Source organism: Tasmannia lanceolata, unplaced genomic scaffold (assembly GCF_043159265.1).
Source record: "Tasmannia lanceolata isolate RefF3 unplaced genomic scaffold, GAP_Taslan_0.1 ptg000037l, whole genome shotgun sequence".
Taxonomy (NCBI): domain Eukaryota; kingdom Viridiplantae; phylum Streptophyta; class Magnoliopsida; order Canellales; family Winteraceae; genus Tasmannia; species Tasmannia lanceolata.
In genome coordinates, this window is record NW_027518714.1 from 14614150 (window position 1) to 14635365 (window position 21216).

General features: G+C 43.8%; 1 protein-coding gene across 7 annotated transcripts in view; it reads left to right on the forward strand.

The window, feature by feature from the left end:
- Positions 1-13234: 13234 nt before the first annotated feature.
- Positions 13235-21216, forward strand: part of LOC143860421 (uncharacterized) — a 28841-nt gene continuing 20859 nt past the window's right edge. The window contains exons 1-4 of one of the 7 annotated variants that reach the window (XM_077371046.1): positions 13235-13410; positions 15491-15572; positions 15693-16053; positions 20712-21064. In XM_077371046.1, coding sequence (XP_077227161.1) covers positions 15828-16053; positions 20712-21064 — 579 coding nt within the window. In that variant the 5' untranslated portion in view covers positions 13235-13410; positions 15491-15572; positions 15693-15827. Of the gene's footprint in view, positions 13411-13447; positions 13673-15490; positions 16054-20711; positions 21065-21216 lie in introns of those variants that run through there. The other 6 variants (XM_077371047.1, XM_077371045.1, XM_077371048.1 and 3 more) reach the window with 6 other exon arrangements.

Genomic DNA, 21216 nt, shown 5'->3' on the forward strand with positions numbered 1-21216 from the left:
CCTCATAGCAACTTTGTTAGAACACATGATAGAAGAGAAATGAGTTCTCCCTCCCTCTTACTCACCCTCATTGAACCATTTATAGCAAAGGAATGGGAGGGTGGTGGCCACCATTGTGGACTTATTCCATGGTAGGTGGCCACCATTGTGGACATATTCCATGGTAGGTGGCCACCATTGTGGACATTGAATTTTGACATGTGTGTGGCCCCATGCATGTTTTTTAAAGTTCTTTTGAGTAGGTAAAAGATAACCCAAATGGGTCCCATATGTGACCAAATTCCCAATTGTGCATAAAATCATATGCCCCACTTCAAAGTATGATCGGAACCGTTCATTTGATGGGCGACAATGTGATTTAATTTGTGCTCCGCTAATCAATCCTATGGGCTGATCCAAGCCATCCAATAGATCAAAATGTGAATATGTTACCCCATTTTTAAATCACTCCTATTTGATGATCCGAACCGTCCATTTGATGGGCGATAATTGATGATCTTGACCGTTCAAATAGTGGGCTGCGATGTGATTTAATTTGTGCTCCACTAATCAATCCTATGGGCTGATCCAAACCATCCAATAGATCAAAATGTGAATATGTTACCCCATTTTTAAATCACTCCCATTTGATGATCCGAACCGTCCATTTGATGGGCGACAATTGATGATCTTGACCGTTCAAATGGTGGGTCGCAATGTAAATTGGTTGTGCCCCCTTAAATCATTCCTCTATGACGATCCAGACCATCCAATTGATGGGTCCCCTACCTAAGTAGGTTGTGTCCTCCTAAATCATTTCAATGGGCTGATCCGAGTAACTCAACCTGATGATCGAAACAAAATTGGTTGTTAAAACGACTTCTCTGAGATCTTGACCGTTCTCTTGATGATCATCTTTAGGTGTTGGATCGAAGTAGGTTCAAAACTCATTTTTCACTAAAACAATGTGCGGGCCACCCTGTTTGATCCAAATCTAAACAAATGCTCAAGACGGGCCCATCAATCGGATCCAAATTCTCTCTTGTTCGGATTCTTGGGAATAATCTCTCTTAACACTTAACGGAAAAGTGCGAAACATGGCGGAAATGATTGAACGGGATTTCGCCCAAGCATAGCGAACTTGGGTCCGGTCAAAATGGGGTGTCTACAGTGGTTTCCACTGCGGGCGTCCTGGCTGGAACTGATCTCCAAGCCATTAGGATGAGCCGGAGTGCACCACTGCTGCTCGTCCTAGGTCTGCGAGAACCGAGCTGGAAGCTTGGTACTCAAACACTTAGGAAATATTTGAAGGTGGTTTCCACTGCGGGCGTCCTGGCTGGAACTGATCTCCAAGCCACTAGGATGAGCCGGAGTGCACCACTGCTGCTATATACTGATGTCTAAATGAGTTACTCAAAGAAGGACAATCATTTGGGAAACTTATTTTATTCATTACAGAATTTGGATGGTTAGAGCAGTTCTTTACAAGCCCATGAAGGCAAACAAAATTACTGATAGTAGATCCGAAGATTTCTAGAATTCCAAGCATGTGGCAGCATCTGTTCGTCGAGGGACTCTAACCGATAGCTTCCTGGGCGGATGACTTCCTTGACTCGGTACGGTCCTTCCCAGGTCGGAGAGAGCTTGCCCACGCTTCTTGGATGGGAAACGGAGGCTTTCCTCAGGACTAGGTGGCCTGCACGGAATTCTCTTGGTCGGATCTTGACGTCATGATATCTGGATATTTTCTGTTTATAGGCCGCCGCCCTGATTTGAGATTCCTCTCGGACTTCCTCAAGCAAGTCAAGGTTGGCACGGAGTCCGTCCCCATTGAGCTGCTCACTGAAATGGACGATCCTTGGGGAGGGGACGCCGATGTCAACCGGGATCACTGCTTCTGTTCCGAAGGAGAGATTGAAGGGCGACTCGCCTGTGGCCGTACGCGGAGTGGTCCGATACGCCCAGAGCACATGATACAGTTCGTTTGCCCAACGCCCTGCCTTGCCATCCAGTCTCTTCTTTATCCCCTGCAAGAGGGTCCTGTTCGTCACCTCTGTCTGCCCATTCGTCTGAGGATGTGCCACAGATGTGAATCTCTGCTCTATGTGCAGGTCAGAACAAAACTTTCGGAAGTTCCTCGAGTCGAACTGCTTGCCATTGTCCGTTATGAGGACCCGGGGGATTCCGAACCTGCACACCACTGATTTCCAGAAGAAGTCCTGTACATTCTGTTCAGTGATCTTGGCCAGAGGCTCTGCTTCTACCCATTTGGTGAAATAATCAATGGCGACAACGACGAACTCACGGCCTCCTGAGGCCGGCGGAAAGGGGCCCAGAATATCCATTCCCCATACTGCGAAGGGAAGAGGACTGATGATCGGGGCCATCGGAACGGGTGGCTGGTGGACGGCTGGAGAGAACTTCTGGCACTTCTCACACTTTTTCACAAGGCTCAGCGCGTCCTTCCTCAGCGTAGGCCAGTACAGACCTCTCAGGAGGATTTTAATGGCCAGGGCCTTGCCCCCGAGGTGCTCTCCGCAGATTCCTTCATGGGTTTCCTGCATGGCTAACAAGGCATCACTGGGGCGAAGACACTTCAGATACGGGAGGGTATACGACCTCTTGTATAGAGTCTCGCCATCCAGTGAAAACCTCGCTGCCCTCTGCATGACCTTACGGGCCTCCTTTCTCTCTCCCGGGAGCTCTCCGCTGCGCAGATACCTGATTATCTCATCCATCCAGCACGGCTCATCGTCAATCTGCATCACCACGACGGACAGGGCGTCGATACTGGACCTCTTCAGAAACTCCATGCGAATTTCCCTGAGGGCGGTGTAACCTGAGGCTGCGAGCTTTGATAGCACATCTGCCTTTACATTCTCTGCTCGGGGGATTCTGACGACCTCAAAGCTCTTGAAATAAACGGCCAGACTGCGAACCCTCCCCAGGTACTTGATCATTCGCTCTTCACGGGCTTCATATACTCCCTGGATCTGACAGACGACGAGCTGTGAATCGCAGTACGCCTTTAGCCTCTGAGCACGGGTCTGCACAGCAAGATTCATCCCGGCGATGAGCGCTTCATATTCTGCTTCATTATTGGACGCACGGAAACCGAACCTCAGGGCATAGTTCAGGACGAAGTCCTCTGGTCCAGTGAGAACTAGCCCTGCACCACACCCTGTCTTGTTCGATGACCCGTCCACATAAACTTCCCAGAGCGGCTCTTCATCAAAAACTGGGTGCGCGATGACGGTCTCAGGCCCGGGGGGCGGTGATGCTCTGGAAACGACCCGAGGCTCTGGTACGGCCAGCTCTGCTTCTGGAGATGGAACTGCTACTAGCCCGGGGTCTGGGTCCGGAACTGTGCACTCGGCTATGAAGTCAGCGAGGATCTGAGCTTTGATCGCCGGCCTGGGTAGGAACTTGATATCAAACTCACTGAGCTCCACGGCCCACTTGACAAGCCGGCCCGAAGTGTCTGGCCGGTGGAGGATCTGTCTGAGAGGCTGTCCTGTCAAGACCTTGATTGTGTGCGCCTGGAAGTACGGCCTTAGCTTCCGGGCCGCCATAATGAGGGCGCACACGAGCTTCTCTACTCGCTGATATCTGGTCTCTGCATCGTGGAGGACCTTGCTAACATAGTAGATCGGTTTTTGCTGATTAGATTCTTCTTTGATCAGTACTGCTGCAACCGCCAAGGGTCCCGCTGAGAGGTACAGAATCAGCTCTTCTCCTGGCTCCGGCGTGGACAACAAGGGAGGGGAGGACAAATACTGCTTCAGCTCCTCGAACGCTGCTTGACATTCCGGAGTCCAGGGCGCGGTTTTTATACCTTTGATCGCATTGAAGAAAGGGAGGCATCTCTCGGCGGATTTTGAAATAAACCGCCCCAGAGCTGCCACCAGCCCGGTCAGCCGCTGTACTTCTCTGATAGTGCTGGGAGGAGTCAGCTCCATTACCGCCTTGATCTTCTCCGGGTTCGCCTCTATTCCTCTCTGGCTTACCATGAAGCCCAGGAACTTGCCTGCTCCGACGCCAAACGTACATTTGGTCGGATTAAGCTTCATGTTGTGTTCCCTCAAGACTTGGAAGGCCTCTTCGAGGTCGGAGACGTGGTTGGAAGCACTTCTACTCTTCACTAGCATATCATCAACGTAGACCTCCATGTTCCGGCCAATCTGATTTCTGAACAGCTTGTTGACGAGACGCTGGTAAGTGGCTCCCGCATTCTTCAGTCCGAAAGGCATCACCCGATAGCAATACGTCCCCTGGTCGGTAACGAATGATGTCTTCGGGATGTCAGACTCGTACATTCTGATTTGATTGTATCCCGAAAAAGCATCCATGAAACTGAGCAGCTCGTGACCTGCTGTAGCGTCAATGAGCTGGTCTATTTTTGGAAGTGGGTAGCTGTCTTTTGGGCAGGCCTTGTTCAGGTCTGTGAAGTCTATACAGGTCCTCCACTTCCCGTTGGACTTTTTTACCATTACCACATTCGCGAGCCAGTCCGGATACTGGATCTCACGAATGAAATCGGCCTTCAAAAGCCTCTCCACCTCTTCTCTGATGGCTCTCCGTCTCTCCGGTGCAAAGTGTCTACGCTTCTGCTTCACGGGCTTGCAGGTCTGATCGACACCGAGCTCGTGGGTGCTAATCGATGGGTCAATGCCGGGCATGTCTGAAGGAGTCCAGGCAAAGACATCCGCATTGGCCCTGAGGAACTGAGCGAGATCCTGCTGCGCGGCCTCTGGCAGGGCAGAGCCGATCTGGACAACCCTCTGCTCATCATCGATGTTCAATTGAATAGAGATGAGGTCCTCTGCGGGCTGGTTGACTGTGACCTGCGCTTCGTCTCTCAGATCGTACAGCTCGATTGGAAGAGACTCAGACGCATTCTTCCCTCTCAGTGCTGCCGCATAGCATTGTCTTGATTGGGGCTGATCCCCTCTGACTTCACCTACGCCTCCTGGCGTAATGAACTTCATCTTCTGGTGATAAGCGGAGGGAATCGCTCGGAGGAGGTTCTGGCCGGGGCATCCTAGAATGGCGTTATAGGCCGACTTGGCCTTAACCACCAGGAAGGTCACCATTGCGAAGGACTGGCGGGGCGGCTCCCGATCAGAACTGGAAGCTCAATCTGCCCTTCGACCTTGACAACTTCTCCCGAGAACCCGAACAGATCTGAGTTGGCCGGCTTCAGACGGTCAGCTCCGATCATCATCTGTTCGAAGGCGTGGTAGTAGAGGATGTCGGCGGAGCTCCCGTTGTCGACCAGGATCTTCTTCATTTCCCAGTTCGCCACTAGCATTGTGACGACCAGGGCATCATCGTGCGGGAGGATCAGACCGTCAAGATCTGCCTCCGAAAAGGATATCTCATTTTCTGGCTCGGCCCTCTTGCTGCAGGCATGGACGGCGTTGACCTGCCGGGCATAGGTTCTGCGGGCCGATGAAGAGGTCCCTCCCGCGGTCGGCCCTCCTGAAATGGTACCAATAACACCATGAGGTTGGAGTTGAGGTTGAGGTACCTGAGGAGGGAGAACGACCGGGGCTGGAGCCTGGATGCGGTCGCCCAGGGGTTGGGCGTCTCGAGGACTTCTGTCTCTGGGTCTCGGGTTGTCCTGGCGCTCCCTTCTGTTGTCGTTATTTTTTAAGTACCTCCCGAGGTACCCTCTGCTTATCAGCTGCTCGATTTCCTCCTTGAGATGAATGCAGGCGTTGGTGTCGTGGCCGTGGCTCTTATGGAACCGGCAATACCTGGACATGTCTTGGGTGCCTGCCTCCGACGTCTGCTTCTTCGGCCACCGGATGAAGTCTTCTTTCCGGATGGCTGCCAAAATTTGAGCCCTAGACGCGGTGAGGGGTGTGTAGCGCTCCCTCGTCGGGGGGCTCCTCTCCTTTCGAGGCCGGGGGGAGCTCCTTTCCTTCCGGGACGGACTACTCTCCTTCCTCTGGGGTCTGTCATCCCTACGCTGCTTGGCGGGGTTCTTCTCCTCTGGTCTTCTCTTGCTGACGGAATCCAGGGCAGCGAGAGTCTCCTCGACGGAGATGTACTCTTCCGCCCCGGTCATCAGATCTGCCAAGGACTGCGGATTTCGCCGGGCGACTGCTCTTCGGAAGTCGGTGGACCGGGCTCCGGCCAGAAGAGCATTCGTTGCCGCGGAGGGATCCAGGTTGGGTACCTGAAGGGCCTCCCTGTTGAACCGGCCAACGAACGCTTTTAAGGCCTCACCGTCTTCCTGCCTCAGGGCCATCAGTGAAGCCGTCGTCTTTCGAGGCCTTCTGCTGCTCATGAAATGCCGGGCCAAGTCGTCCCCGAAGTCGTCGAAATTGTCAACGGACTTGGGCTTGAGCCGTGAGTACCAATCTCTTGCGGCTCCGGTTAATGTGGTGGGGAGTGCCCTGCAAAGGAACCCGTCCGACGCCCCGTGGAGAAGCATCGTGGTCCTGAAGGTCTGCAGATGATCCACGGGATCGGTGGTCCCATCATACTGCGGGATCTGCGGCATCTTGAAGCCCAAGGGGACTGCCGCACCGAGTACCCGATCTGTGAAAGGGGGATTGCTACTAAAGATCCTTGAAGCAGGGCGGCCATGATCTCTAGCCAGCTCCTCGATTCTGTTATCGATCTTCTGGATTCTCAGTAACATCGGATCATCCCTCTGTTCGGCCAGACGGGCAGGTCTACTCCTTACGGCTGATGGGCTCCTTGCGGATCCGGACTGGCTGAGGGGACTCCTTCGCCGGTGCCGCGATCCCTCTCCGTGCATAGGGTCTCTCTTGCTGCCCCGCTTCTGCACGGAGGGAGATCGTGACCGGTGATGCTGTCGACGAGGCTCAGGACGCACGCTCCTGTCCCGCGACTGGTGGTCTCTTCGAGTGGAGTGACGAGTTTGGTCGCGGGGTGGAGACGCGCGTTCTCTGCGGGAGCTTTCTCCCCTCTGAACAGGTCGAGAAACCTCGACGGGGTGTTGCTGGAGTGCGGGAGCCGCATTCCTGAACTGCGCAACTACCGCGGTCATTTCCTGAAAAAGAGCCCTCATTTCCCTCGGGGTCGGGGTGGGATCTGAACGGTCCGAGTGGGGCGAAGTCCACTCCACGGCCGCCCCGACCTCCACCTGTGAGGCCAGACGCTCACTTCGTCCTTCACGGGGGGCCGTAGCCCGGGTAGCCCGAGAAGTCGGAGGTGCTCGCTTGCCGGTCTGTCCTACCATTTTTATCTGGGTGAGATTTCGAACAGCTTTTTGTTGCGCAGTCCCACGGATGGCGCCAAATCTGTTAGGCCTAAAATCGGTAACAGGTTATGGTAGGGCTGGGTGGTCCGGGCTAACGAGCCACGGCTGAATGGCTGGTTGAGTCCTGCGCTGCACAGAGTACAGACAAGAAAGAAAAGGGTCAGAGGACCAACCCGGAGTGATACTCCGGACGGGCGCTTCGACACTCAAGTCAGTATGAGCAGGAGTGTAGAGCAATGTCAGAGCAAAAAGCTTAGAGTTTTGGTTCTCAGATTTTCAGGACCCTCACCTTAGCACAAGTGAAGGCTATTTATAGTGATTCTGAGCCACCTGTCTAGGACAGGTGGTAGTTGTGAGCCAGGTGGTGGCCTCTGTATGGACCAGGTTTCATACCTAAGGAGGGCAGGTGGAGGTCCCTGATTGGTCCAGGTGTCACACCTAGTGGAGACAGGTGTTGGCCTTCCAACGGTCCTTGTGAGGGCCACGTGCCAGAAGCTAATTGGATGCTGAGTTCGGACCCCTCAGTGCTGAGTCCGGATTCCCTCAGTGCTGAGTCCGGACCCTATCATGATCAATCAAATATTTCTGACATTAAATCTCACAGCCCATTTGTATGAAGATAAAAATCTAGATAGGATGAGCTGATATTTACAGTCACTACTTTCGGTACGATGCATACCTTCTCCTCTTGCTTTTCCCATTATTGCCTGTGAGTAGTTCGAGCCAATGCATTGTAAAACCAAAAGAGGGGGTGGATGTACTAAACCATAGAGGTAGCGAAGTATTATCATATTTCCAGGAATGGTCCAGTAAGGCGTGCAACCTAACCGGAATACAATGAGGCACACACACACAAGGCTATAGTGGGTCCTTTCACCATCCATCTTGTAGGATGCCTTACTTGGGATCTCGTAGTCCAAAATCTCTCCAATCCTAAACATAACCGTTGCCTATATGTAGTCTTTCTTAATGGTGATGGATCATACACGAAAAATGCACACTTGGGGATCAAAATCAGCCTATCAAATGGACGGTCCAGATCAATCAAATGTGGGACCCACTACATATACCGTATTCTTACTACAAAGAAGAGTTCCTGGTCATAATTTACTACACAACTCGAGAAGAACAGTGGCATTACAGATAATTCGTATATACACAGGGTCAATTGTAGGAATACGAGGTAAATATATCTGCAGACTCTGAAGGTCAATAATAAGAAACAAATGCATCAATCGTTTATTTAATAGCATATACCACACCCCATGTGCTCACATTTCTTTATTATTTATTTTCTTGCTTTTTCTCGCTTGAGACTAGAAATTGATAACCGGGTAGTTCTCGTAGGGCTCAAATATTTATCGCCATATTTTGTCTGTAAAATTTACATTAATCACGACATATCTAGAATTAGTAAAGGATTCGCCCCTTCTAATCCAATGCCTATATCCTTTTAACGAGCTTTTATATGCTGTGAGTGGGCCCAACTCATAAGATTATCCAGACCGTTCATTTATTTGGCCACAATGTAAATAGGTTATATACCTCAACTTATATTCACAAGATGATCTTAGCCCTCCGATCTGTAGAGGGACCGGACATTATATAAACCTCTATAGATCATGAATCTCGTCTTTGAGCATGCTGCTCAGATTGCTAAATCTACAATCAGTCAATCACAACATTGATTTCATGGCCTAAATTCCAAGCCCCTTATCGAGTCCAGCTCGTACTTGAAGTCATCATACAGTGCCACATGTAAAGTAGGGCTGCAACTCGGGTCGGGCGGGTCGGGTTTTTTCACGTTGACGCAATTTTTTAAGGAAAATTCTTGTTTGGCAAGGCAACTCAACTCATAGAAGCAGAAATTACACTCACATTACACTTGAATCAAACAATGATGTAATTACACTCACATTACACTTGAATCAAACAATGTTGTAATTACAATCAAACAATACAGAATCAAACACTTGAATCAACTCAACTCATAGAAGCAGAAATTACACTCACATACAATAACAGTGGGTGCGTGGGTTTTCACTTTTAACTTTTAACTAACAATAGAAAAAAATGTACATACTATAACTTATGTAACTCGGGTCGGGTCGGGCGGGCCCCTTCAAACCCGGCTCGACCCGAGATTCATGGGGGCTTTTGAATGCTCAACCCGGCTCGACCTGAAACTCATGAAACCTGAACCCAACCCAGGCTATTTTCGGGTCGGGTAAAACCCGGCTCGAGTTGCAGCCCTAATGTAGAGAATCCATTTGATTGGAATCGGGTCCATCTAATTTCTTTAAACCCGGAACTAATCTAGGAACCCGGGGTGGCACCGTAAAATTTTATAGATATGAAAAAAATAATTACAAGAGGAAAACATAGAACCTTGCCTCTAACCCGCCGCGATACAAGAAAGAAAGGAAAAAAAACCTTTTAATCCCTGTAATAAAAAACACAAAAGAAAACAAGTGACATTTATTTACTATGAATATAAGGAATATATAATTGATCGCATCTAATAGCTCCTCTAGATTTCTTGTGGAGAGTAGTCCATTCCAAGAAAATTGCATTAGTCTTTGTGTCACAGACTCAGTCATGATTGGCCAGCTGTCTGCAACAAGATTAACTTTCCTGAAAATGTGGGTAATAACAAAATCCATAGCAGATAATATGTCCCTTAACTCTTTTATAATATAGTGAACGTGCTTAGGGAACTTGTCTTTACCTTTGATAATATTGAAAATGATAAGAGTATTAGAATCAATCAAGATTTTTTTAATTAGTAAAACAACACAGTAACGAAGACCATCTCTCATAACTCTAGCTTCATTTGGGTCCATACAATTTTTGCAGAGCTTTCGTGTAAATTTTATACAAAATGATCATTGTTAAAGACGGTGTGATCATGCCGGCACAAATGGACCGGATCATATTGATAAGCGTGCTTGGGTGGACTATTGGGAAGTCCTTGTATTAATTGCACCCAAGATTGAGAGGGAAGGCATGTCCAAATTGGGTTGCCAAAAGCTTATCTTAGATAAGCATTATCTTTTAGGAGAATTTAAATGGGGGCCGGTCGGCAGACCACAACGGCAGAGAGAGAAAAAACTCTCTCCCTTGATTTTTGATCCAAGTCAAACCAACTTCTTTCACTTTTGGCTTCATAAAAATCAAGGGGCTTGGTTTTTTCTCTCTCCGCCCTTTATATCCGCCAACCGGCCGCCATATTTTTTCTCATCTTTTAGAAGCTTATGTTAAATATCACAGACGACTTTAAGGTTGATTGACAAGAGACTTGTCTTTTAGACAAGCCAAAGCTTATCTTAGATAGGCATTACTGATTACAACTGAATATATAAACCAGCTACTATATCACATCCCTTTTTTTTTTATTCATGGGACTTTTGTGGGATTTCCTCGGGAAACCCCCGTTTGGTTGGTGAGCCCAAAATAATCCGAAGAACCAAAACAACCCCACACGAGACCCGAGGAAGGAAAAAAAAAATACTCCCAAGAACCAAAAATTAAGCTTGAGAAGAATGTTGTTCTTCCCAACAGTTTAAGCAACCAAACAAAGCAATTTTTTTCCCCAACCATAGTCCGGTCAACCAAATATGGGTTTTTTTATTTTACCGGGATACTGCTGGGACTTTTTTTCCCCACCAATTTCCTTGGATTTTTTTTTCTCCCACATAAATCCCATGAAAAAAAAAACCCGGACTCCATCCCTCCATCACAGTAAACTAATATTCTGGGCAAAAAATATTTTCATGATTGCCAATCAATGGCCTACAAGTTTGCTTTGTAAATAGTAAATCAAACTCCCTTCTTTTCAAGTATTTGTCTAGTTGAATTAAAATTCTTCTACGGGTCACTACTAGTTTGGTCCACTGTGAACGTAATTTTGTCATCAATAAACAGTTTTGGACTCACAATCTTCTCAACACTAAATACAAATAGGTGATAAATTTTGGAATTTCACTAATTCTTGGATGTTCTACATTTGACAATGATCTGTGCTTATTGTCAATGATCTACATTTGACAATAAGCCATATAGATCCAAATCTATCCTCTTTACCACATCCAACCAACTCCATATTCTACTCTAACCACACCATATTCTACTCTAACCATGTAGATCCAACGGTCAAGATCTGATATAATCTAACAATAGGACCTTAACTTCGTGAAGATCTTCAAAGACATCATATAGATTTTTTTGAAGATATTTAAGACATGTCTCTATTGTATGGTGCCGATCAACGGCATTGGGTCACCCAATCTAATTCCTAAAATGCTACCAATTGACACTCAAAAGTACTTATTATATTGGGATTTGCTACAGTCCATCGCAGAAGTAATTTCGCGGATGGCGAAAAGTGAGGTGTGGCTGGCTAGCAAATCCCAATTAAATTAGGGAGTGTCATTATCAAAACGAGGGGCATAGATATCTTCTTACTATTTTATTAATTATCATGCAACCTTGCGGTGAAGGCACGTTCGGCCTTCTTATATTACCTATAAATTTTCGACAAGCTGGCAATAACCAATAAAAAAGTTCTTATAAAAGTAAGCACATTATCAAAACAGAGGAGTGTAGTTATCATTTTCTAAGTACAATAAATAATGATGTCCCTGCGAATCTGTGATGGGAAGCGTTACACTGGGGCCCACAGATTCTTAGAGTTTAGCTAATCTCGCGTATAGCCGCCTCTCACTGACTCACTGTGGGACTTCAAGCCGTCTCACCATATCAAGGCGCTTATGTTTCTTCTAATACGGTTAAAAAAAAAATGGCGTGTTTTAAATTCTAACAGTCACTTTTGGGCCCCATCTGTAACATGTGTATACGATCAGATGATTTTATACCCTTAATCACACATACATGTCCTCTCGTGGTACCCAAAAATTACCTAATCTATCCCATCTTAAAAAGATACTTAGTCTTCTTAATAATTTGATCAAGGGTGTTATTGACTGTAATGTTAGATTCTAGAGATCTCATGGATGAAATGTGGATTTGATTGGGTCCATTGATTTGACCGGCCCTTGTCCATCGGCCTCATCTAACATGTCAATTGCCTCATGGTTAATCGAGACCATCAATCTCGATTGTCCAGATTTATCCCGACTTTGGGCTAAATTTTCTACAGTCTGCATTATCAGAAGGCTACTTATATTGGCACTACCATGTTTTGATAATTTCACTAGCTCACCTTGTCTTTTCTTTCTTAATTTTGCTTCTAAGAGCTTTTTTTTGGAAATTGTGAATTTGTGATAAATCTTTGACAGTTGGTTAAATGTAAAAGACAAGGTAATTTAGTGTAATTATCAAAACATAATGCTGGGGATCCACGCAAAAGCAAATGGTCTCACATCGGAAATGTGAAACAGATGTGGATGGGTTATAAGGGAATTTGCACCCTCCCAACGGCTAGCTTTTAGGGGTGAGTTTTACCCGATTAAATTCTCTACAAATAGTATTAGAGCCGAGGACATTTCCCATGTTGCTTCCGTGTGGAGAGGGAGATTGTTGGAGTTTCACACAGAAGCAAATAGTTCCACATTGAAAAGGCGAAACGGATGTGGATGGGTTATAAGGGAATATGCACCCTCTCTCTACCTGCTAGCTTTTAGGGGCGAGTTCTACCTGGTTAGATTCCCAGCACATGATAATGCCAGTAACATTATCAAAATTAAAAATAATAATTCAATTTCTCTTGATACGAGATAACGGGGAAGGCTTAATTGGAAAATATTGTTTTGTTCCTGTGATTGCCAACAGTGTCAGCAGCCAAGTAGAAAAGTAAAAAAATTGAAAACCAGAAACTTCCAACTCCTCACTCATAATAAACAACTTTAATAAATAGACTGTATGCTTTACTTACACATCACTTAATCTTCACATTTTTACAACGAATAATTGTAGCCCAACTACTCTTTAAACCTTTAAACCTTTAAACCTTCTTCAAAATCCGTAATTTACAACCATCTGGAAATAACAAGTGGGCCAACTAATCAGAGAATATACTACGGCAACAAAAGAGCTTACCGATCAAATGCCACCTCCAACCAAACTATCTGAGCTGTGTGTAGGCCAACTGATCAGCCTACTTTCTCGGTTGAGCACTTAGGAGACTTAAATGTGACTTTCAAGGTTTTCTGACATGATTTTTCAGATAAGAAAAGGTAAAATGTCATGAGATTTTTGTGTTCTGTCAATTTCAGAGGATACTTTCTCATACTGGGTTTTTCTTTTTTTGTTCTTTTCTTGCATTTTTCATCTTCACTAACATATGCTCTGCTTTTATTCAAGGTCTATGGGTTTTTTTTTAGTCTTCTTCGAGTTCCTTTCTAGCTGCATGCCCACATGAGAAATTGAGGGGTTTATGATTTTCAATATACATGACTCTCTGTGGGAGTTTTTCATGGTTTTTTCAGAGAAGAAAAGGTGAATATGTCATGAGATTTTTGTGTTCTCTCAATTTCGGAGGATACTTTCTCATTTGGGTTTTTTATTTTCTTTTCCTTTCTTGCATTTTTCATCCTCTGTTGTGCTTTTATTCAAGGTCTATGGTTTTTTTTGTTTTTTTCAAGTTTCTTTCTAGTTGCTTGCCCACATGTGAAATTGAGGGTTTTATGATTTTCAATCTGCATGGTTTTTGTGGGGTTTTTTTTCTTCTATTCTGTTATAAATTTTCAGAGATGAAAAAAGTTAAATAAAATGTAAATGTAATTTTTTTTTGTTCAATGTTTTCAAGCTCTTTACTCCAAGTTTCTTTGATAGTTGCATAATCCCCTTGCAAATTTTAAGAGTTTTATTTTTCATTTTTCTTCATGATTCTTCTGTACTGTGTTTTTTGTTCCTCAATGAAATGTGTTCTCTCTATAAAAGGTAAATGGGTTTCTCATTTTCTGCAACTTTATTTACTAAATGGATACCCACATGCAAATTTGAGGTTTTTTTTTTTATGTTTCACAATTTGATGGTTTTCTGTGGGTTTGTGGGTTTTTTTTTTCTTTAATTTGTTTCTGTTGTAAATTTCCAGAGATGAAGAGGTTCTGATGAAATTTAATGTTTCTTTTCCTTTTTCCCTAACCTTTTTTTACTAAAATTCTCACTGAAATGTATCGTGTGGTTAAGGTTTTTAAGTTCTTTCCTCCAAGTTCCTTTGTTAGTTGTGTAATCTACTTTCAAGATTGGGATAGTTTTATTTTTCATATTTTTCCTGGCCCTATTGTAGTTACTAATGGGTTTATTTTATTCGTTTTCTATGATTCTTCAGTGAAAGATAATGTGATCTTGTGGAAGATTTTTGAGGTGTTTATTTTTTATTTTTGCACAATCTCCATTGTAAAATTGAGGGTACTTTTGATTTAAATTTTTTTTTCATTTCGGTTAGTTTGCTTTCGTCTTTCTTCAGTGAAAAAAGGACGGGTTTGCGTGAAGATTGTTTAGATTTTTCCCCTTCTCCTCAAATTTTATTAATAATTCACACTATCAAAGTTTTGATGTTTGTTGTTTTGCACATTTATTGTAACATCAAATGGATTTTCCTTCCTTTGTTGTATACCTTTCTTCACAGAAGTTCATGTGATTTTGGCATTTTTTTAATATTTTAAAGTTAATCTTTATATTTTTCTTTTCACTTGTGGTTCTTCTAGATTTTATTTAGTTTTCTTTTATTTTCTCTGTTTTGCTACCCTCTGCAGTAGAATTTAATGTATTCTGCTCAAGGTTTTTTGGGTAATTTCCTGCAAGCTTCTTTATTAGTTCCCAACTTCATTTGAAAATTTTGTAGTGTGTCTTTGGAAAATTTATAGAAATTATGTCTTCGTTCTGCTTAGTTCTTTGTGTTTTAGATCGGTTATTTTCTCACTTTGTTCTCTATGTTTCTTCAGTGAAAGGTAATGAAAAAAAAGAAGAAAAGGTAATGAGTAATGACCTCTGTTTAAGGTTCTGTTACGTTATTAGTTGTGTATCCCACTTGCAGAATTGTGGTTTCTAAGGTGTTCTCTCGCATGATTATTATTTATTTCAAGTAATTTTTTCTCCTTTTAACTATGCCTGGCATAAAATTTTGGCAATGTGGTTCAATAAAATGTGATTCAGAGTTCATTTTGTATTATTTGCAGAGCTCACTTCTTGTTTTTAATGCTTTAAATGGATTTTTGTCCTTGGAAGTGAAGGTTTAGAGAGATTCTAGATTGTTTTTCTCTTATATCTTTGAGTTCAAGGTTTAATAGATTATTAAACATTGTTTTTCAGGAGAGAAGGATTGAAAGCCGTTTCATGTGGTTTTGCATTGGAAGAGATATAGTATGCCCCTCTAAAATTGCAGTTGTGAAAGGTGGCTCGCAATGGATTACTCTGTGAATTAGCAATGATTTACTCTGTAAATTTGACCATTTTTCATAATGGGAGCTCCAACGGTTTCTTTTCATGCTCTGATGTAAGTTCCGATTGACAGAAAGTGGAGAAAAATTATGCTATTGCTATTGGAAAGATGGTCCGAAACTCCTGAAGAAAAGGTTAAACAATTGGCGAAAGTGTTAATTCATGTAAATTTGGTTTGAATCAGAGAAGTAATTCACAAGAAGGAGAAATGGAAACAGCAGGTCCTAAGAGTCTTGAAAGAGTTATTTCCCAGAAAGCTCTGCAAATGAGTAACTCATTTCCATGTAAAATTTGTATGGTGGGTTTTCTCTTTGGTGTCTTTCTTATGTACTTATTTTTGGCTCCTCATGGTTTGTTTAAAACTGCCGAGTCTGGGGTTGGCTATTCAGCTCTAGCCGTGGCAATTCCACATAATTCGACTTCCTTAGACGGTGGTATGTAGCAACTATACAGAGTATATTCATATTTTCTGTTTCCTGTGTTTGTTGATTTCTTTTCTGTCTGAGAAATTCTTGCAGATTGGTTTTATCTTTTTGAATCTTATCTATGTTTTATGGAATCCATGCAGATTTTCAAAGAGAAAATTCCATTTTGTGGGTTTTCTATAAGATGCTTGTTTTGCTTTTGAAGTGTTCCTCATCTGTTCTTTGGTTGTATATTTCTTTTGTTTTTGAGCAATTCTAAAAGAATGTTTGTTTCTCTTATTGGTTTAAATCGTTGTTTTTTTTCTTTTTTCTGAGAATTCTGGCCACTGTTTGAAAACGCCCCGCGTCAATTTTCAACTTGCTTGAGTTGAGTCCCTTTTACCTTGGCCGAGTTATTGTCTGACTCCGCATTTTTCCCTACCAAGTCAATCAGAACTCCTTTGACTTTCCTGAGTTATGACCACCTCAATCAAGGTTTTAAATTTTGCTTTCAGTATCGGTTTTGGTTACTGTAGAAATGGAAACTTTTTGGTTGGAAATTTCAATGGAAATGCTATATAAATCACGGAAACATGGAAGTGATACCTCACCATTAAAAAAATATGGAAATGATAGAATTTTAAGATAAAACTTAAGGAAATGTTAGAATAAGTACAATTTGGGTATACACACTTCTGAGGATGAAATTAATGGCCTAGCAGGATTACTTGGCTGTATAGTGGATCAGTTTCGGACATCATACCTTGCTTTTCCGCTGGGCATGGGAAGGCCTGGGAAGAAGGTGTGAGGCTCATAGTAGAAAGGGTGGAGAGAAGATTGGATTCTTGGAAGCAGAACCTTGTCTCACTGGGTGGTAGAATAACGCTCATTAAGTTCATGCTTGCTGACATTTATCAGTCTTCAGGTGCCCTATCAGTGTGATACAACTGTATTTACTATTCAGCAAATTCAAAGGTTCTCTAGGGAGGTACTAATGAAAAGAGGAAGCTTCACTTTGTCTCCTATAAGGAAGTCTATAGGCCCATCAAGGCAGGTGGCCTTGGTATTATAAGGCTAAAAGGTGTCAAAAAAGCACTTCTAGGAAAATGGTTATGGAGGGTTGGGAAAGAGAGACCTCAATTATGGGTCAAAGTAATTGAAAATAAATATGGATCCACCCAGATCAATTGATTTCTGATGACCGATAAGGGTTTAGTGGTTTGACAATGTGGAGGGACATCCTCATGTGAAAAAAAAAAAAAAAAATCAATGAAGGGTTTCGGTTTAGAGTGTATTCGGGCGATAGGATCATGTTCTAGCAAGACAGGTGGTGTACAACACTTCCCCTTAGGAAGGTGCTTCCAGAACTCTTCACGTTCACGGTAGCATTGGACAAGGAAGCATTCGTCAAAGACTTCTTTTAGTGGATTGAGAATACAATTTCTTGGAAGATAAATTTGGTACGTAACTTTCTTAACAGAGAATTAGATGGAATAGCTCGGATTTTGGAGATCTAGAATTCTGCTATATCAAAAAACCGGTTTCAATAAGAGGGTTTGGATCTGGTGCTCCTCTGGAGTCTTCTCAATCAAATCATTTTCCTAGTAGTTCCTTTCGTAGCGAGCTCGCTTTTAACCAAGGTTTGGAACATTCCGGCCCCACCCCGGGTTTGCGTGTTCAGTTGGACCGCCATAGAAGATAAAAAATCCACACTTTGAATAAAATGCGAAATCGCCATATGATGATCATTGGTCACTGTGCTCTATGTTTGGAGTCTGGTGAGTTAGTGGATCACATGTTCCTACATTGTCAGTTGGCAAGAGATGTATGGAGTTGGATCCTCAAGAGATTTGATATGCGTGGGGTCTTGCCTGCCCGTCTCTCTGATCTTTTGGAATGTTGATTTTTCATCCCATGGTGAAAGAAAGGGGAGATTATGTGGAGTGTGGTTTTGTTGGCTACTATCTGGGTTCTGGAAGGAACGGAACACTCGGGCGTTGAAAGGTTCCGTTAAGAGTGCTCATTATTTTTGCAAAGGTGATTGCCTTTACCGTATCCTGAGTGAAGATTCTCTCCTCATTCACGTTCGTTTCTACTTACGATCTTTGGTATAGATAGAGAGAGACTTGTGCTAGTCGTGACGTGTGGCGTCTCCCTCTCCTGAATAAGTCCCTCATGGGCCAGGTCAATCTAAGCTTAATTTTGACGAACCTAGTCTAGATAATCTGGGTGCAACTGGAGTAGGTGGTGTTGTCTGGCTCAATTGAAACTATCGATTCAAACAAAGCATAGGTGAGCAGCTCTCCAGGGCATTCGGATCATAAACAGAGGTGACTTGAGGAGATTGATTATCGAGGGAGATTCCCTCAACATTATTCGGTAGCTAGATAGGAGCCATTTTCATTCAAGGATACTGGTCCACTTGATCTATGATATTTTGTTAGGTACCTTACCGATACGCCAAAAGCTCCAAAGCTGATGGAACACATTAGCCAAGGCCTTTTAAACTGGTCCCATACCAGGCTGGGTCCCACCCAGTCCCATACCTAGGCGGCCCCCACTCAAGACCGTAACATACTACCACGCTTCTGAATCCGCCATCCTCAGCGGCCCACTCTGTGGTGGCTTTCACTCTGACCTTTTTTCCAGATATCCTTTTCCACAGGTCGCCCCTTCAGCAGTGGCCCACTCTGTGGCAACTTCACTCTAGCGGCTTTCACTCTGGCCTTTTTTACCAGGTAGCCCTTTCCAGGTAGTCCTCTCCACAGGTTGCCCCTTTCGTGACTCGAACACGGGACGTGATGGCTGCTTTGATACCAAATGTTATAGGTACCTTACCGATACGTCAAAAGCTCCAGAGCTGATCGAACACGTTAGGCAAGGCCCGTTAAACTTGTCCCATACCAGGCTGGGTCCCACCCAGTCCCATACCTAGGCGCCCCCCAACATAGGTGATGAGGTTTTGTGTGAGTTTGGTCTGTCTTTTCCTGAGTTATATGGTGCCATAGAGAATTTTTAAGCTTCAGACCATCAGCATCTACAGAGGGTCTGTGGAACTTCAGATTTGTTTCAGTCTCTTCTTTGTTGTTAGCAAATAAAGAACTCCAACATAGGTGATGAGGTTTTGTGTGAGTTTGGTCTGTCTTTTCCTGAGTTATATGGGGCCATAGAGAATTTTTAAGCTTCAGACCATCAGCATCTACAGAGGGTCTGTGGAACTTCAGATTTGTTTCAGTCTCTTCTTTGTTGTTAGCAAATAAAGAACTCCAACATAGGTGATGAGGTTTTGTGTGAGTTTGGTCTGTCTTTTCCTGAGTTATATGGTGCCATAGAGGATTTTTAAGCTTCATTTTCAGCTTCATTTTCCCTCTCAGTTTCAACTTTTGAATTATCAGCTTCCCTGTGACTGGTGACTGGTGACTGGTGACTAGCGGTTCTTTCACCAAAGAGGAAGCTTCATCCTTCTTGGGCGTGATCTCAGCATCCAACAGCCCAGAGTGGTATTGGTTTTTCCCCGAAAAGGAAATTTCCTTATCTCCAGTGCTCAGCTTTACCAAACAATCGCTCAGGTTGTTTGCTTTGTTAAGCTTATAGGAGATGAATTGAGTGAAAGACATCGGTTGGTGGTGGTCAATCTCAGTGAGATCGAAAAGGTTTGCATCTTTTGCGTCTGGCCAAGCGATCCAGGATCCTCTGGAGGACTATCCAGTGAGTAGTCAGAGGTGTATTCATTTTGATCCTCCATCAATCCATCCTAATCAGTGGATCTTAAGGTGAAAGTGATGCCACAAAAACCCTACTAAGAGCCCCAAGAGAAAATCTTATTTTCCCCCTAATTTTTCTCTTTAACAAAATCAATACCCTAGATGCAAGTGGAAAGAGATTACCAGAGGGTTTCTTTGTAATAGGAGTTTGGGCTTCTCAAGCCATCTCCCGCACGCTCCCAGAGGCATCCATGTCCCTCACAATCTTCATCTTCGACAGCCGGCAGCGAACATTTTTATTTCTTTTCCTTGGTAGTTTGATGTATGCCATAATATGCTCAACATAAACTGAGGACTCGTCATAAGGGGAAACATTTTGGTCATTTCGTGTCGGTTTCGTTGGAAATTTAAAACTATGGCTCCAATTGAGTACTCGACCCATCTACTGATTACTCGATCGCTCTATGCTCAGTTGAATAGGATTTGCTTTGGTTGTATTTTTTGGCCCAGACCAGCATTTTGAAACACTGATTTTGGCAAAGTAAAATCCCATTCTTTGAATAAATTTAATTTTGAACATTCTTTGGGTAGATCTTGGTGTCAATATACAATTCTTGTGAAGAAAATTCATGATTTGGATTGGCATGTATCCTGATTTTGATTTCAAATAATCCATGCAAAACAAAGATGGCTGTATTCTTCCAAGAAGTTTCGAAGTATTTATCAATGACCAATGATAAAATAGTAACTGCTCCGACTATTGATTTGTAGTGAGAGTTGATATCAATTCTCTCTGCTGCTCCTGCAGATTGGATGAATGCTTATGCTATATAAAACTGCATTGGCTAAATCCCTGCATTGGATAACACCGTTTTCTCTGATGTGAAAGTTGCATTAGATAGTTTCACCACTTTTTTTCATGGTTCTTCTGATCATTACAGTAATTACATTGGTAAATTGAGCATTTTCTTTTTTCAATTTTAGATATTGTGAGAGGTGGCGCCTGTGATTCTATGTCAAAGGTTGTTGTTGCGGAGGTGGATTTACTGGGAAACACTGAATCATGTGATGATGAGAGAGTCTCATTGTTATATTCAGCTTGGACTGCTATGCTGGATGAATTGGTAGATAGAGAGAATGAGTTCTTGAACAGATCAAGTGTGCCCGATGCCCCTCATTTGGAGAATTGTAAATTGAGTGCCGAAGTAAATCAGCGTCTTGATAGCCGTGAAGAGAATGGAAGCTTTCCTCCTTGGACAATTTGGAAGGGGCTGTTAGGCTTGGAATTACTCGGGTATGCACGCCAAGCGAAATCGAAAGGGGCTTATCCTCCTTGGGTATGTGTATACGTTGATATTAACTAGCCCAGGAATTCCTCTTACCATCCGATTTCTTGAATCTAATCATTGTATGTATGTATGTATGCATGCATGCATGCACCCGCATGTATGCTTTTTAGCTTGTGTTCCTATTTATTTCTTTATGTACC